Source organism: Cryptomeria japonica, unplaced genomic scaffold (genome assembly GCF_030272615.1).
Source record: "Cryptomeria japonica unplaced genomic scaffold, Sugi_1.0 HiC_scaffold_147, whole genome shotgun sequence".
Classification (NCBI taxonomy): Eukaryota; Viridiplantae; Streptophyta; class Pinopsida; order Cupressales; family Cupressaceae; genus Cryptomeria; species Cryptomeria japonica.
This window is the reverse complement of record NW_026728969.1, coordinates 260,499-278,313: the sequence shown is the minus strand read 5'-3', so window position 1 is coordinate 278,313 and position 17,815 is coordinate 260,499. Positions and strand designations below refer to the sequence as shown.

The window sequence follows — 17,815 nt, the reverse complement described above, 5'->3', positions numbered from 1 at the left end:
TAAGACTGATAATATAGGAGATATTAATAGTTTGCAAGATCGTTCAAATCAGATCAGAACTGTTATTATGTTACAGGCAGTAACATCTTGGTACTTGGCAGTATGTACGGGGATGTGCTTAATATATGCAACCCGATAAAATTCTTATGCAGGATTTAGTAGTAATATTAATAAGACCATAATACGTAAGACAGTCATACTTAATCTCATATACACTGGCAGACCAGATCTGACATGCTGTCAAATCTGTCGGTCTTTACAGCCACTAGATAGACTAATAGTAATAATTAGTGTTTCAGGCAATTGTACTGTTAATAATTTATATAATAGGTAATATAATTTGATTCATTTATATAGATATAATGTTTGATTAGGCCAATAACAATATTAGATTGAAAAATCAGAAAGAACTCTTAAATAAACAATAAAGAGAAAATGTACATACTATTCATTCTTGCTAGTATTATCAGTATTTAAGAAGATGGGGATGAGATGTTCCAAAGAGGGGCAGTCTAAATCCAAACAATAGGTTAAGTCCTAAGATGGTGGGGATCAGCGACCCATAAGCCTTGAGGGTATAGACCCAAGATAGGTTAGGGCTTGGATCTGTAAACTTTGAGGGAACCTATTGTATTTGGTCTGTAAGTGCTTTGGTAACATACATAGACCCTTCTCCCTAAAAAATGAAGTAGTAGTGGGGTCTGATATCTATAGTAAGAACTATGAATAATGAAATTAATCATCTAATGAGGAAAATAAATAAGCACTAGTTAATAACTAATAAGTTGAAGAATATCAATGATTGGCTTTATGATTAGTCTCCCAATCAATTTTAGTATATTGAAATAGATTAATTATGTTAGTCAGGTAGGGGACATTACATGAGTTAGTGAATTTAGCATAGTGTGAGGTGAGAGTTGTTTATATAACAAAATATGGGCATATAATTTCAAGAAGAATAATAACTCCCAATAGCCCAAAATAGGAGGGAGTTTTACCTACTTGGTAAATGTCAGATACATGGTTATGCCAATACATGGTTATGCAATCTCAGGTAAGGACAAACATATGGTTATGGGAGGTGGCAAATAAATCCAAAAGAGGGTGTGACATTTAACTACCCAAATGTGGGTGTGAGTGACACATGCGATTGAAGGATAATGCCACATGTCCTTATCCTAACCATTTTAATATAACCTAAGCAAGCTTAATAATATATGCAGGAAAAATAAATATTCCCCAACATAAGGAAAATAAATACCTACACTAACACAACCCCCCCACCAGAACAATTTATTCCTTCCTAAGACAAGTTTGGAGCTTGCTTCCATAACATATTGTGTTGAAGGCCTTTTTGTGAAACTGTGGGCGCCAACTCTTAAGACACAACCTTGCTTTGCTCATGAAAAATTACATTATTTTGTTGAGCAACAAAGGAGGGAGCCCGAGCCTTTGCATCAACAACCCTAGCTTCCAACAGCCCTAGGTCTAGGGAAGGAGGTGGCACACAAGGAGAAGGATTCACCCTCGAAATGAGAGCATCACAGATAGCGCATCCCTTAGAGGCACTATGTATTACCGTTTCGTTGCCCTTGAAGCTATCACCAAATGCAGGAGATTTTAGAAGGTTGAGTCTGCTATAGTAAAGATGAGTGTGACAGTAGGAGGAGCTGCTAACCAGAGAAGAAGATTTGGGCATGGAAACCTTAGTATAGCATTGGTTGCACAGATTTGGGATCGTCATTATTGGCTGATGAAATAATATTTTGATTTGATGCAATTATTATTATTTAATTTATATTGGTCGACCCAAGTGTTTGGTACCCAAAATTGTTGGTGCCCATGTCTTGGGACGTCTCATTCAAATATTTATTGTGATTTTTTAAATAAAGGCCAAGCTCCCATGAGAAGTCACCTCTCTTGGATAGATTGCCCCTCTTCATGAAGAGGAATGATGTGGTATAAAAATAAGATGAGATGGGGGTAAGGAAGGTAAGTAAAAAATGTGATATCATTCTGATACAAGCAGATTTGTGAAGAAGAGTGTATGTGTGAAAATCGTTGCATTATTTACAAGCAGATTTTATGAAAGATATTTAAATGATCATCATCCATTGAAGAAGCAATATTCAAGAAGGCAAAAAATTCGTTCATTTGGAGGTTGGTGCCTCCCAATGGAAGAAATTGGTGTCTCTTGCTAAGTTGGTGCCTAGTAATGGGGATTGGTGTCTTGAGTGAGTTGCTTCCTACAAAGATTTGTGAGAAAATTTTATTTTGTGGCTGGATTTGGATAGTAGATCCAACCAGTCCTCTGTGGTTTTCTCCCGAAAGGGTTTCAACGTAAATCTTGTGTTTCTTAATTGCTAGATCTTATGTGATTTCTTTATTGTGGTTCTTGGTTGTTAATTTTTAATAAGTAAAAAATTGTGCTTATCATGGAGGATTGGGTAAGTTCAAAATTCAAATTCATGAGATCTATTTTTATTTCTTCCCCTTACATTCATTTTATTCTCTACATGCCATAATCATGTCTATGAGTTTTCCTATTAGATTTAATTGTATTGTCACCTGATTCATTTGAAGTATATTGATATTGACCCTTTAAGTCAGAAAACATGTTATCTCTACTAGGACCAACATCAATTAAGTAAGAAGAAAGTTTGGTAGGCATACCTGCATTTTTAGCTTTCTATGCAGTACACTGCCTCTCTCCCTGTGCTAACATATTCTAGGTTCTTGAGGATCTCTGGAATGCTTTCCTTCTACAATTCTTCACTATGATTCTTGGATCGGTTTAGTCCAGTGTAGTCACCACTCTTCACTTGGGAAGATAATTATCTTTGTAATTAGCACCAAAACATCCAAGTGCTGATATGATGAGCATAACAATTTAATATAACGTTGAAATTTTCAATGTTTTCTTGGCAACGATGCCATTATGTTGGTGCTCAAAGTTGTAGGCTCCCAAATTCCTAAAGTTGAGGCTATTCCTGATTACTAGGGCTGTCAAACTTATAACAAGTAGCTTACAACTCATGATTAGGCAGCGACAACAAATGACCAATTGACAAGGGTGGTTATTCATTCTTTTGCTTCAGGCTCTGCTAGGCCAAGGGGCTATTCCCTGAGTCGCTCTCTTGTAGATAATATAAGAAGCATGACATGAAAATAGACCCTGAAACAAATCATACTTATAGGAAACTTCAAATTGACTATCACCACACACCTCGATGCTGGTTTGCTGACACAAGGACTTACACCTTTATTAAGTAGATACGCAACCATGTAAGGCCCCTAAAGATGTTTTCTTAGTAACTTGTAATAATGTTCACCTTTAAATACAAAATCATACATTGATCCAAAGATATTAGCAAGTACACCTCTCTTAAGATAAAGCTTGCAAAATTTGATGAGGTTAAACAATGCTGGTGGGGCTGTTAAGATGTTCATATATGAGATCAGAAATTGGAATTCAGTGTGAACATCAACGAGAAACCACAAACCCAAGGCAACACACTATTTATCTCAATCTCAAAACAATTAGAGGAATATGTAAATGCAATGCAATGAAATCAAATGAAAATAAGCAATTATACCTTTCAAGAAAGCACCAATGTTACCTCCGTTGCTCTTCTTGACCTTTGTGATGTATGGTAGTTTTGCTTTCAGAATTGTATATTAGCACTATTTTAGCAACATGATTGCACGAAAGCTTGAAGACTGTGGTTGTGAATGGTTGATGATTGAAGATTGCTTTTATAGATTTTTTGATATTGATCAGCGGTGGTGATCTGATGATAAAGATTGAAGATCAATGGATGAGATTTGATGAGAAGAATTGATTGAGATAATTATGAAGTTAATTGATTGCATGATGGAGATACAGACAAAATTGATTGTTCAATTAAAGTCAGAGTGTGGTATTTGAGAAGTGGAAGTGAAGACTTAATTAGCATTAAATAATAAAAAAATATTTAATTGTGTGCATGAGAGAAATAAATAAATAAAATATAGATTTTATTTATTTTTAGAGGAGGTATGTTTTTAAGAATGAATCTTTAAATAAATTAAAAAATTCATTTAATTATAGAAGACTAGAAGAAAATAAATTAAATAATAAATAATTATTTAATTAATGTACATAATGGAAATAACTAGAAAAATAATTAAATTAATTAATTATTTATTTCATGTGCATGAGAAAAGAATTAGAAAAAGGATTACATAAATAAATTATTTAATTCATGTGCATGTGGAGAATAAATTTATATTATTTATTATTAGAAGAAATATATTAAGGAAATTAATAATTAAATAAATTAAAATAATTTATTCAATTATAGAATACTAGAAGAAAATAATTAATTAAATAATTAAAATTATTTAATTAATGAGGAGAGAGGAAAAATAATAAAATAATATAAAATATTTAATTATTGTGCAAGAATAAATTAATTATATAATAAAAACCATTTAATTAATTTTAGAAGAAATTAGGATAATTAAATAATTAGACATTGTTTAATTATAAATGAGATAGAGGGAAATTTGAATTAGAAGAATAATGTTAGCTTATTAAATAATAAAATTATTTAATAAATTTAAAGGAATAATTAATGAAAATGTTGCTAGTAGGCGTTGGGCAATTTTCAGTGTCTATAGTTAATGCTATATTTGATAATTTATTTTTGTTATTTTCAAGTGTGATGGTGATTTTGGTGGTTGACCATATAGCAAATAGGGTGCCTATATCTAGTGAAGGCAACAAAGTCTTCACTTTCAAGATTAGAGGATATTATGAATACAACCCAATATAAGCTACTTTATTGAAGCAAACACTAAGAACTATACCTTTAAATCTTGTACATAAGCTAAGCTCATGCATGCAAACTGACAAGCATATGAAATAACAACACAATTGATTGAACACAACTTAGTTATCCATGAACGAACCTACAAACTTGTATTACTTTGATAAGATGCCTTACAAAAGTGTTGCAAGGAATTTTACTACCTTCTAGTTGACAAAGTAGTCAAAGATAACACTAAACAAATGTGATTAGGAGGATAGAAAAGACCGTTAAAAGTCCATACAATGTTCATGGAGATGTTGGAAAAGATGCCAAATCTGCACATTAAATCATTCCTTAAGGATTACAATGTCATATTACATCATATGGGAGAAAACCTAAAAAAATTGCTGTTGAAATGCCCTTAGCTAGTCATAGGAAAGCACAACAATGATTTACAACTCTTTTCTCCTTTTGTTTCTGCTTGCATCTTTTTCTATTGTTCTTTATGCCATTGAAAATTTACATGTCTTTCAATCATCATCAAATCGTCTTGGGGGAAGAACCCTATTCATTGTTGGTGTTCATGTCACCCATATCTACTTTTGTCAGTTTTATGTGATGCCTTATCCATGAAACCATACCTTTGCATTAGCAGCCATGTCCATTTGTATGAGAACCATGTCTTTGAAGGGCGCACAAGTACATAGAGGTGTTGGAGAGCCATTTTTTTACGTCACGCTTTCATGTGATGCCTTTAATGGTTTTTTGGATCGTGCGAGGAGGTACATAAGGTTTCTAACTTGAATGATGGGGGTCTGAAAAATTTAATGCCAAAGGTAGCATTATGTTAGCCTTAGGTATGAAGACATTAAGAATCTTGGCGGTGTGAAAGAGGAAGGAATAGGGATCAGGGACTTCGCATATTTGATACCATAGAAAGAAATTCACGAAGAGAAACGAGATCAGAAAGGTTGAGAAGATGTAGGAATGCAGTGGTGGGGGTTGGATTGTGGGACAACCAAGTACTTGGTGCACTTTAAGGAATAGGGGAAGAAAAGGCTTGAAAACCCACACATAAGTTAAAGTGGTCAGGGATTAGGAAAAAGAAATATCCAATGTTAAAGGAAGAGGAAGCGAGATCAGGACTTGTAGAAGTCCAATACCATAGACTTAAAGGGAAGGTGAGGAGGAACGAGGAAGTTATTGGTGAATGGGGATGCATGATGATGAGGTCTTCAAGCATGATGGTAGGAGAAATCTTAAATGCCTGGGCTCAAAAGTGAAGGAAGCAAGCGGGAGGAAAATGGGAACATGGGAAATTGAGGAAATGGATGCTAGTAAGGAAATCCCTAGAAAATTGAAAGGAAGACTTGTTGGAGAGTAGGTGAATCTGATTTATAGAATTGGGAATTCGAGTTCCATTTAAATGAATTTCATTAGCATTTTGGCATAAAACTGTTTTGAGTCTCACAAGGAGGAAGCTTGAGAGAGAGTCAGAGTTGGGAAAAATGGATGCTAAATATTGTGGGAAGACATGTGAAAGGGGATGGGAAATCCCAAAGTAGATGTAGAATGCATGAATGAAATGGTGGGGATTGGGAAAGTCGCATACCCAATGTATAGGAGACAAAAGGAATAAGGAGCCTGTCAGGGTTCGAAGTTGCATGGCGTTGCATCCAAAGTGGTAGACAAGTTCACAAGCCCAACGAAGGGCAGATATTAGGGATGTCAGAGACTCAAGGATTGGGACAAGGAAAAGTTTAGAGGCTTGTGTAAAGATAAGGACGTTGGGGTTTGGGTTTTGGGCTTGAAAAGGGAAGAAAGGCAGTGAGAAGTAGGGAAAATGGATGTGTAGGGAAATGATGAAGAGAAAACCACCAGAAGAAACTCAAAGTGGGGTTGGGGAATTGGGAAACATAAGGAAAAGTTATCATGGTATGGAAAGTCTCAAAATCTTGTCTAGCGGCAGCAATTGACCCAGACAACCCCTTGATTTTTTTGAATGTTTGCAACTTTGGGCACATGATCAAAATATAAGGGAGTGCAAAGTGCATCGCATAAATGGAATTTGATGAAGGGGACCCATTGAAAGAAATGTATGATTGGTTATCAATAGTGAGAAAAGCTAGGCCAAAGCACTAGAGGGTCCCCAAACTTAAGAAAATTTTGGACTGATGGAGGAGGGGCCAACAATGCCCATGAACCGTGGTTTAATGATTAATCTATTAATGTGGCTGGACTACATAATTTATTTTTAGGAGTGCTTATTGTTTTGAAGTTCCCTGTTTCACAAAGTTTGAATTCTTTTGGTATATTTTTGAGCCTATAAATGTGAGAGCACTGCACAGTATTGATTTCAAATTGCTTGTTTGTAATTTATTTCCATGGTAGTTCTCTTGAAGGTCATGGGCCTTTTAAAGAAAATATAGTTTATAGACATAATTGTTTTCTGTATATTCATTACGAGGCATCAAATATGCACACTTATCATATTAGATAACTAATTGCTTATTATATGTTTGAATAAAAATAGTATATACGTGCATGCATTGGAATATGTTTTCTTTGAATGACAGGTAAGCATTCACTACTAATTGAATCAAATGAAGGCTGAATTTTTCTGTGTAGTTTTTTGTGCTGCTTATGTCCTCTTGCAAAGAACTGAGTTGATGCACATTTCTCAAATCAATGCCAGAATCACTTCTAACATTTTGCATTTTGACAGGGTATCATTTTATGCTTGCTGCTAATATGTTCTCCAATTATGTACTTTAGAAAAAAGCAGAGTGTTGTGATCGCTGGTGCAACAAGAATACCTACCAACTCAAGGTTTTGAAATATTTTTCTCTATGTTGATGTGATCAATCTTTCTTATTTTTCAATATGTAATATAGAAAAAAGCACAGATTTATAATGACTGGTGCAACAAGAATACCTACCAACTCGAGGTTTTCAAATGTTTTCTCCACGTTTATGTGATTATTCTTTCTTATTTTATATGATTTATAAATGTGTAAATGGATAAATCTGTCAGATCTTAAATGTTTGACATTCCTTAGATGAAAATCTACTTGTAATTTCTGGTTTGGCTTGATACAATAAGATTTGTGGCATTTTTATTAGATATACAATCATACTAATTTCATTCTGTTCTCGAGATTATTTGTCTTTGGGTGATGCTTAATGCATCAAATTTCCAATAGGATTTATGATCTTACATAGTAGATCCATAATCATACTAATTTTCATTTTCTGCAAGTGATTTGTTTGGGTCAAGATTAATGTATTTAATTCAATGTGAACTTTAGCTAAGTTATCAAAATTAGATTTTTATTCTGCACAAGGTGTTCGTTTAGCAATCTAGGTTGTTTAGAGGATTATCCATGTTTGGTGCTTCTTGGGACCCAAAGTAGGATCGGGAGGTGCATGAAAACAAATTTTTGATATTTAGAATGGTCATGGATTTTTCACGATCAGTTTTATCTGTACATGTTAAACACTGTTATTTTCAAAGCCATAGGATGTTTGCTGAACCTTTTATGAGCAGTAATATGGTATCAAGTTTCATAATGCCCATTGTAAGAAACGGCACTGCATTGTATTGGAAATTGATGATATTTGAGGTCTTATTATACGACATCTAGGATAATCTAGTGATGTTGATATGTGTGGAGGAGAAATATTCATACAGTTATGCTTTTCCCTTTTTGTTTTACATCACTTTGTGTTGATGACTTTAGCATGTCTCTAGCACTATTTTGGGCTCCTTTAATGCACTCACTAATGCCTGACCCATCCCGACACTTCTGGTTATACCTCAGTACTTCACTCAAAATATCCTTGAAACACTTTTCCAAACTTTCTGTGTCCTAGATAGGTTCACAGCTATGATTTCATCCCCTAGACAGAATTGTGACTGCAATTTTCATTCCACTTTTTCAAATTTCAAATTATCCACATTTCACAGCTAACAATCCTAGACGTGCTTCTTATCTATTAGCGTGCATGTCAAAAAGTTTGAATTTGGTGTTTAGAGCATGTATTGAAAGTAACTATCCCCAGGTCATTGAACACATGGATTAATTGTGCAATCATTAAATCAATCAAAAGTACAATAACACATCACACATTTGTCTCTAAACATTTTGCAGGTCTAGCGTAACAATTTCTTTGTCCACATTTATCATCCAACTCTACAATTGCCTTCACTTTTACTGTTGTATTAGTCTGGGGCTTGACTCAGGTGCAAGGAAGTCTTAAACTTCAACCTTTCTTAGCAAGCTACATAGTGTTCCTTAGGGCCACCACTATTTTCCTTATTGCAAGTATTATTAGGCAAACATGTGTTGCAGGTAACAAAGACCAAACTTAGCTTAGGACAAAATTGCAGAAATTGGGACAAGAACATGCCCCCATGGATGCAATCCTATCCTAGCTTCTCGATTTCTCAGATATCAGTATTATTTACTCTTTGATCTAATTTCTTGTCTTAGTTCTCTATATGTGGTTCTTTTGTCACAACACCATATTAGTTGATGTTCACTTTCTATTGATTTTAAGATAGACAACTCTATCCATCTCATTTCTATTTTAGCACATGTTTAGACTTGTAGTCTTGGCTTATTTCAATCACATAACTCTATTATTCTAGATTTTATTCAAAGTTTATTATAATTTTTTTGTTGCGGGGTATCCCCATGACCCAGCCCAATGCCCAACCTGTCATACCTTGGTCTTACTTTACTGCCAAGTTGGGGCTGGGAAAGGGGCGAGCCAAGGTGACACTAATTCCCCAGGGATGCACCCAATCACTTGAAAACCACTTGCATCAGGTAAGCCCGGGCCTCGGAGTCGAACCCGGACCTAATGGGAAGCAAACCGATGGCCCAAGCCATCTCCACTACCTGTGCGGGCTTATTCAAAGTTTATATATCTACCTTAGATACTTTTTAAAGGGTTGTTATATTTACCTTCATTTTGGTGAACCTATAATTTACATGCTTATCTGTTAGGTTTTTACTTATTTTAATTTTTGAGTTTTGATTCTATGTGCTTTAATTTTTTATTGATTTTATTCAGTTATACTGCTCATTGCACTTTTCTTATTGTTTACTCTTAGTTGATTGTCATATTGTTAATTCCCCATTGTGCTTCATTGTGAAATCTTTGATCATGGATTGCAATCAGCACTTGTCCTTGGCTTCAATTCCTACATATCTCAAGGATTAAAGACATTTTTCACGTGTTGTTGCACAAGACTCTTTGCCCTTTTAAGACATCATATACCTTTATCAAAAGGAGGATTCTCCATATTCTAGGAATACATTGGTTCAATATGTTGCTGACTTCTCATCTTTTCTAGAATGTATTCACATCTCTCCTATGATGGAAAACTATTTTATTTGTTTATAAGATTCATAATGATCATATTGCTTGAATCTATGATTGTGATGCTCTACCTTGTTTGACTATGCATCCTGTTACTTTATTGATTGATTATGATATCACTCATGGTTCATAATAGTTCTTCCTATCTATTCATTGGCTTTTGGTGTATTGATGATTTGCCTTGTGAGAAGCTTGGTGACATTTGCTTGCTTCAATGGTCCCTTGTTCTCTTTTCTATAAGTGGTTTATGATTCATTCTTCCATGATGAATTGGCTCATACGATGGCTACTATTAGTTTAGACCCAAGTCTTTATGGCTTGATGGTAATAGAGATACATCTTTACATGTCAATTCATTTCTATTGTTAGTCTATGCATGATATGTTCCTTATTGAGACATTTAGAGAAACTGTAATGGATGAAGCTTTACAATGGTTTGATATGTATCACACTTTTTTACACTTCATTGCATTCAAGCACACTTTCATAGATTAATTCACTTGACATACCAAAACATGTTTGTTTCTCTGTGTATGCGTGAAATCTTTTCATGGAATCCATAAACCACACAAGCTTTTGTTATCATGCTACTGTAAGCTGCAATTCTAGGTAGAGATCCAAAGATGATTCAAATTTGGGGCTCTAGGACTACACACTAATTGACTTAAGATTGAGATCTTAGATATGAATTTTGTTAAGCCAGTTGAGTTAGCCTGGCGAAATGGAAGAAGTCATATCTGGTTAGCTTGAGAGGGGCTATTAGGTATGTTTTATGACTATAGCTTGTCTTATAGTCAAATAAATTCAACCACATTATTCCTAGTCAAAAAGTCATAGTAACTAGTAACACCAATAAGAGGCAATTGATGCATTTGCCTCTGTCAAAGATAAACTTTATGAAGGAGCTGATCTCCCTCGTACCATGGTTGCGGTCACCACCTAGCTGCAACAACTGAAGTCTCTTGTATGCATGCATCAAGTCATACATGTTGCTCATGTGGTGCAAGAACACTTCACCATTCACTTTGCTACTGCAAGGAATCCATATAAAATAAGCCTACTGAAACACATGGAGGTGCAAAAAAAGCACATTCAACAGCAAAGGGAAGATACACCAGTGGTAGGTCAGTATCAAATTTAACCCTTACAAAAGAGAAAGAGACTTCTTCACACAAGGCAGTCACTGCTATCACGATCGTCTTGCTCTTAGTATGAATTGAAACCAAAGGAAAAGGTCTCAAATTCACATGAGGATGGCAAGCACGCCATACCTTCTTGATCTGCATAAGAGGTCTCCTCAGGCAAATCAAAATCACATGTGCTGACAACCAACTCATCAACACAACATTCAGGTTTATGAGACACCTCACAAGAAGATACAAAATCTTCAGGTTGTCTCTCTGTTTTTTTCTCTTCTTCTTGGCAACTAACTACAACAACCTCAGGTTCATGGCATGACCCATCCGCCATGCTATTTGCTACAAAAACATCACCCCCCGCGGCCTCCTCAATATGTGCCTTCTGCAACTGATCATCCTCAATATCTTCTTGTAGCATCTTTGATTCCTCCATGTTGTCTTTACTAGCAAGCAAAGGGCACTGAGAGCCTGAATAGTAGGTTCTTGCATATCAACAGTTGGAGCTCCCCTGAAACTTGGGATTTTGAATTTGGGGCTCTCTTGCCTTGCAAGCGACAACTTCATCTCAACCTCTTTTGCATTGATCTGCATCTCCAGAGCCACCAACTACTTGATTTGTTCCTTCCTAGCAGAAGCAAGCTGCTTTGCAAGGAAGTTTTCATGTTGTTGTCTTTGGGCCTCAAACTCCTGTTGTTGAAATTGGGCCTGATTTTGTACAGTTTGATAATCATGCAAAGGTAGGTATATTTTAAAACTTGGGAAGGCATATTGGTGAACTTCCTCCTTTATAGGCTCATCTAGAATATAAGGAGTTGGTTGGGCTTCTTGAATGGGCTCCTCATAAGGATGTACTTGCTCAAGAACATGCTCTTGAAATGAGGGAGGACTCGTAAAACTTGGAATTTTAGACCTGAGAAATGCACGAGACCCACCTTGTCTAAAACTAGGAATTTTGAATTTGGGGCTCTCTTGCCTTGCAAGTGACAACTTCATTTCAAACTCTTTTGCAACGATATGTTGTTCAAGACTCTCCTCAAACTGTCTCTTTTGCATTTCACACTGTTGATCCTGAAGATAAGCTTGACAATCTCCTTGCTGCAAATCCCACTCCTACTATCTTGGGGCCTCCAACTCTTGTTGTTGTTGTTGTTGAGCTTGATAGGCCATCTACTTTTGTTGTTGAAGTTGAGCCTGGGAGGGCAACTCCTCCTTGATCTCATCTAGTCGATTTCTGAAATCGAGCATCATGCTTGTCATCTCAGCAATAATAGTCATTTCATCAGCTGTTCTCCTTTCGATGTTGAGAGTTGATAGGCAGTAGAGCCAAAGACTGCAATAACAATATAGGGACCCAACCAGTTGGGTTCAAACTTCCCTTTGTTGTCTCAAAACTGATGATTTTTAGGATATTCTCTCAAAACAAGGTCACTAATCTGAAATTCTCTTTGTCGATCTTTCTTGTTATAACCTCCAAACATTCTCTTTTGGTACACTCTCAAATGATCAAACGCCATTTGCCAACATTCATCCAGCAACTCGAGTTCTTGTAATCTAGATATTTTGTAGTCTTCATCAGTAACAAGGTCATGCAAAGAAACTCTCAAAGAAGGTATTTCCACCTCAACAGGCAAGACTACTTCGGATCCATACACCAAAGAAAAAGGTGTAGCTCCAGTAGGTGTTCTGATACTTGTTCTATAAGCCCATAGTGCAAGATTGAGCTGCAGATGCCAATCCTTTCGAGATTTATTTACTATTCTGTGTAAGATAGTCAGCAGATTTTTGTTAGATGCTTTAGCTCGTCCATTACCTTGAGGGTAGTATATGGATGACTAGTGCCGCTTGATTTTGAACTTTTCACAAAGCTCATCTAGATCTTTGGTTTTTAATTGCCCTCCATTGTTAGTCACAATTGAAGAAGGTATTACATATCCACAGATGATATAGTTAAGGATGAACAGAGCTACTTGTTTATCGATTGCTTTGATTAGCGGAACCGCTTCAACCCACTTAGTGAAGTACTCAGTGGCAGTTATGATAAACTTGTGTCCATTAGATGATGCAGGATAGATTTGGCCAATGAGGTCAAACACCCATTGTTGAAAAGGCCAATGTGTGATAAAAGGTATTAGATCCTTTGTTGGAGCATGTATGAGATTTCCATGTAGCTGACACTTCTCACAAGGTTTAACAAATTTCATAGCATCTTTTTCTATATCTGGCCAGTAGTAGCCAGCCCTTAGCAGTTTTCAAGCTAAAGTTAGACCATTTGAATGAGATCCACAAATACCTTCATGCACTTTAGATAATGCACGTTGAGATTCTTTAGTTTCTAGACACCTAAGCAAAGTACTATCCAAACCTCGCCTATATAGATCGTTAGCGATGATGACATACTGTGAAGCGTTTCGGATTAGGTTCCTTTTCTCATTACGAGTAAGATTAGCAGGAATAATTTGGTCATGCAAATAAGAGTAAATGTGGCTATAATGAGATGAATCATGTCCAATGATAGAATAAACCATTTGGGACTCAGGGGAATCATAAGCAGGATAATGTAAATATTCCACCAAGAATTCATAGCGGAACTCAAATTCTTGTAGTTGTGGTATAGATGCCAAGGTAGCCATAACATCTGTTGCTCTGTTTGTTGATCTAGGAATCTGCCGAAATGATACAAAGGTAAAGTATTTCTTGAGGTCATCAACCATTCTTTTATAGGGCATCAATTTCTCATGCTGAATGAGTACATACAAAAACTTCTCCACAACTTATCAAGCTAAAACAATGGCAACCGGTTGTCTTCATTACTGAACTTAACCATGACAATACCGATTAAACACAGTAAGACTTCAGACAACATAAACCGGTAAAATTGAACCCTTCAGATACATTCAATACTTGATAACTACTTCACCCATAAACAAATGCATGTGGTGTATCAACAATACCATAACCATTAGCTTTGCATGCATAATCACTTAAACAAAGAATACTTAAACATCACATGAAAAATGCACAACTCATGACACAGATTTTTCACGTGGACCCAAATGGGAAAAACCACGGTGGGGATGAATACCCACAAGCTTGTTTTGAACTCTTTTGAAGCTTGCTCTATTAGGAGCTTAGTCCGGTTAAAGACTTTACAATAAGGTTCTGCTAGGAATCGATCCTATTAAAGATCACCCGGTTAAGGGATGGCTATATACCCTGTTAAAGGTTGAAACTCTGTTAAAGGTTACCTTGCTAGAGGATTTAAAGAACTCAATGAACTTGAGTCACCTGGTTAGAGGATTTACAGTAAGCTTGTTAAAGATACCCGGCAAAGGGATTTTCCTTCTGTTGAAATGGTTAGAAGACAACAGGTAAAACTTTGATCTGATAACAACACTATATGCTAAGGCAAATCATTTTCAGTTCCTCTACTATGCAATCACACCCTGCAATTTTCTCTCACTGGTCTGGCAAGGATCTCATCACTTAGATACACACACAATTTTTTCCAACAACTTACAATAACAAACATCATCGACCTTATAGACAACAATTAGGTCGGTAGCATAAACCCTAAACCCTAAGCTTTTAGGTTTACTATTACAGTCGGTCCAATCCTGACCGTCCAAACACTTTGCATAGAGAAATACAATTTCAAACAAATCACAAGACAATCTGCATCGTCCATTCTTCATCGCTCATGGGAATCAGTAACCCATCACGCTTTCTTCTCATACCGCTAAGAAGAATGATCATTCCCGAGGTAGACATTTGATGCAGTCGATCTTCACATGCAAGATCCTCAAGAATATCCTTCACGTGCACAAAGCTGACATGGCATCTCGATCTCATCTTCATCTCTTAGCTAACTCATCACAGAATGTCATCGTTTGCATCGCACAAGCGAGATTGCCAAACCGGAAACCCTAGGGCTGAGACTACCAACCGGTAGTCACACTCAATGAAACCCCGACACCGGTTCACTGCATCTCTTCATACCGGTTCACTTGCACTTATTGACATCAATGACAACATACATTATCATCATATAAACATGTCGGTTCATCATATGCCAACAACATGTAGTGTCTTAATTTCTGTGATGCAAAGACTAATGCCAAACAAGCTTTCTCTATGATAGTATAGTTCATCTCATAGGACACCAAGGTCCTGCTAATATAATATATAGCTCTTTCCTTTTTATTCTCATCCTGTTGTGCCAAAAGTGCCCCCAGTGATGTATCAGTAGCTGATATGTAGAGAATCAATGGCTTGCCTTGAATTGGTGGCATCAATATAGCTGGATTAGAAAGATATTCCTTGATTTTCTTTAGATGTTGTTCACAATCTTTATCCCAGTTGTATGTAACTCCTTTCCATAATGCCTTTGTGAATGGTTGAGCCTTATCTGCTAGCTGAGAAATAAAGCGTCTTATTGATTGGAGTCGCCCTTGTAAACTTCTCATTTGACTGACATTCTTTGGAGGTGGCATTTCCATGATAGCCTTAACTTTTTCTGGATCCACTTCAATTCCTTTCCCTGAAACAATATATCCTAGGAGCTTACCAGATGTAACCCCAAATGCACATTTCTTGGGATTTAATCTGAGTTTGAATTTTTCCAACCTGTCTAATATTGGACCTAGTTTTGATAGATGTGTTGATCTTTTCATAGATTTAACTAGAGTATCATCAACATAATCCTCAATGTTTTTGTGCATCATATCATGAAAAATTGTTGTTACACATTCCAGTAGAAAGTTTCCCATGCACAGGTAAATGTTGTTTTCTCTTGATCCTCAGGTGCAATTTTGATTTGATTGTATCCAGAAAAACCATCCATCAAAGAGTATATTTCATAGCCAGCAGTCATGTCCACGATCATGTTTATGCTGGGTAGTGGAAAATCATCTTTTGGACAAGCTTTGTTTAAATCTTTGAAATCTGTGCAAACACATATTGATTTGTCAGGTTTGGAAACATGTACAATATTAGATATCCATTCGGCATAATCAATTGTTTTGATGAATCTAGCTTTTAGTAATTTTTCTAGCTCAGCCTTAACAAGTAATGCAACATGAGGATGCATTTTTTGGAGTTTTTGCTTAACAGGTTTAACTCCAGGAGTGATAGAAAGATGATGCATTATGAGGTCAGGATCTAGACCCGACATATCAGCATATGTCCATGCAAAATTGATCTTCTTTTCCATGAAGAAATCAACAAATTCTTAGTTCTTCGACTAACAAGGATTGAGCTACATGTATGATGTGCTGAGCTTCTTCTGTTCCAATGTTTACTGGCTGTGTAGGTTCAATTAGCAGTGGTGATCGCTCTTGAAAGTGATCAGGCAAAATGTCAAGTATCTCACCTTTAAGCGCCTCAGAGAGGTTTTCACCGTTAGGTACGTCCTTTATTTTTACTATTTTTGATTCAGACACCGCCATAGTGTGGTTTTTGCCATCAAAACTCTTTTTTTTCTTTTTTTCTTTTTTGCGACTAAGATACTTGACATTTGTTGTTGTCATGTTCTCACTTTGTTCATTAGTGGAAGAGTCCATTTGTTCAATTGCATTAAGATAACATGCTAATGTATAGTCATTGGCAAAGGTAGGTATATTCAAAGGTTGATCTTGAAGAGTACAGTCAATTAGCTTAGGATGTACTAGGGATAAAGATTTAACAGGTTCAAGGGAATTCACGGTATTGTCATCACAACCTCGGACTGACAAGTCGAGCTCTAGCATCGTCTTCTACTTCAGGCTGGACTACATATCGTGATTCAATGGTAACAGGTTCAATAGACAGAGTCTCGACATTCATGATAGAGTAGTCATAGTTTGGTGTCAAATAGGTAATGTCATAAATAAAGCTTATGTCAGAGTGATCAGAGTCAGAAGATGAAGCCTCTGACTCTTCTTTAAGTGGCTTAGTGAAAGCATGCATAGTATCAATATCTGCATCTTTGATGTTGCAAGTTCCTTTGTGATTTGGTTCAATGATCACTTGTATTTGACATACCTGTTGACATAACCTTAATGACTTTGTTAGTCTCTGTCATCTTTTCCATTCACCTTCCTCTGGACTAATGACCGACCCTACTTCTGTAGCCTCCAATTCTTCATTTGTAGTCCCATACCTAATTTGCTCTATCTCATTAGAGGGAGATATAGTAGGTGAAAATTTTTCTTGTGCTCTTTCTTCTTTTAGCTGTTGTTCATAGTCTTCTTGTCTTTTTAGTTTGATTTCCTCTATTTCCTTTTGCAGCTTCAAGCGTATTATCTCTTGTGCTTCAACTGTGATATCACTAGGTTCTTCAAGAGTTTCTTCAGTAGATGTATCTGAGAAAGGATATGGACCCCATTCATACTCATTCGAGGCAGTTTTTGAATTATCTATTTGCATTCTACCTGTGTATGTGACCGAAATGTTCAGTGGTGCAAACAACTCTTTAATTCCTTCGATTTATTCTCTCATATCTTCTGGGATTTCTACTCC

General features: G+C 36.1%; 1 protein-coding gene across 2 annotated transcripts in view; it reads left to right on the top strand.

The window, feature by feature from the left end:
• LOC131065766 (uncharacterized) overlaps positions 1-7,941 on the top strand; it is an 84,924-nt gene extending 76,983 nt beyond the window's left edge. Inside the window, exon 4 of one of the 2 annotated variants that reach the window (XM_058000412.2) lies at positions 7,519-7,941. In XM_058000412.2, coding sequence (XP_057856395.1) covers positions 7,519-7,629 — 111 coding nt within the window. In that variant the 3' untranslated portion in view covers positions 7,630-7,941. The remainder of the gene's footprint in view (positions 1-7,518) is intronic. The other variant, XM_058000411.2, reaches the window with a different exon arrangement.
• Positions 7,942-17,815: the final 9,874 nt, after the last annotated feature.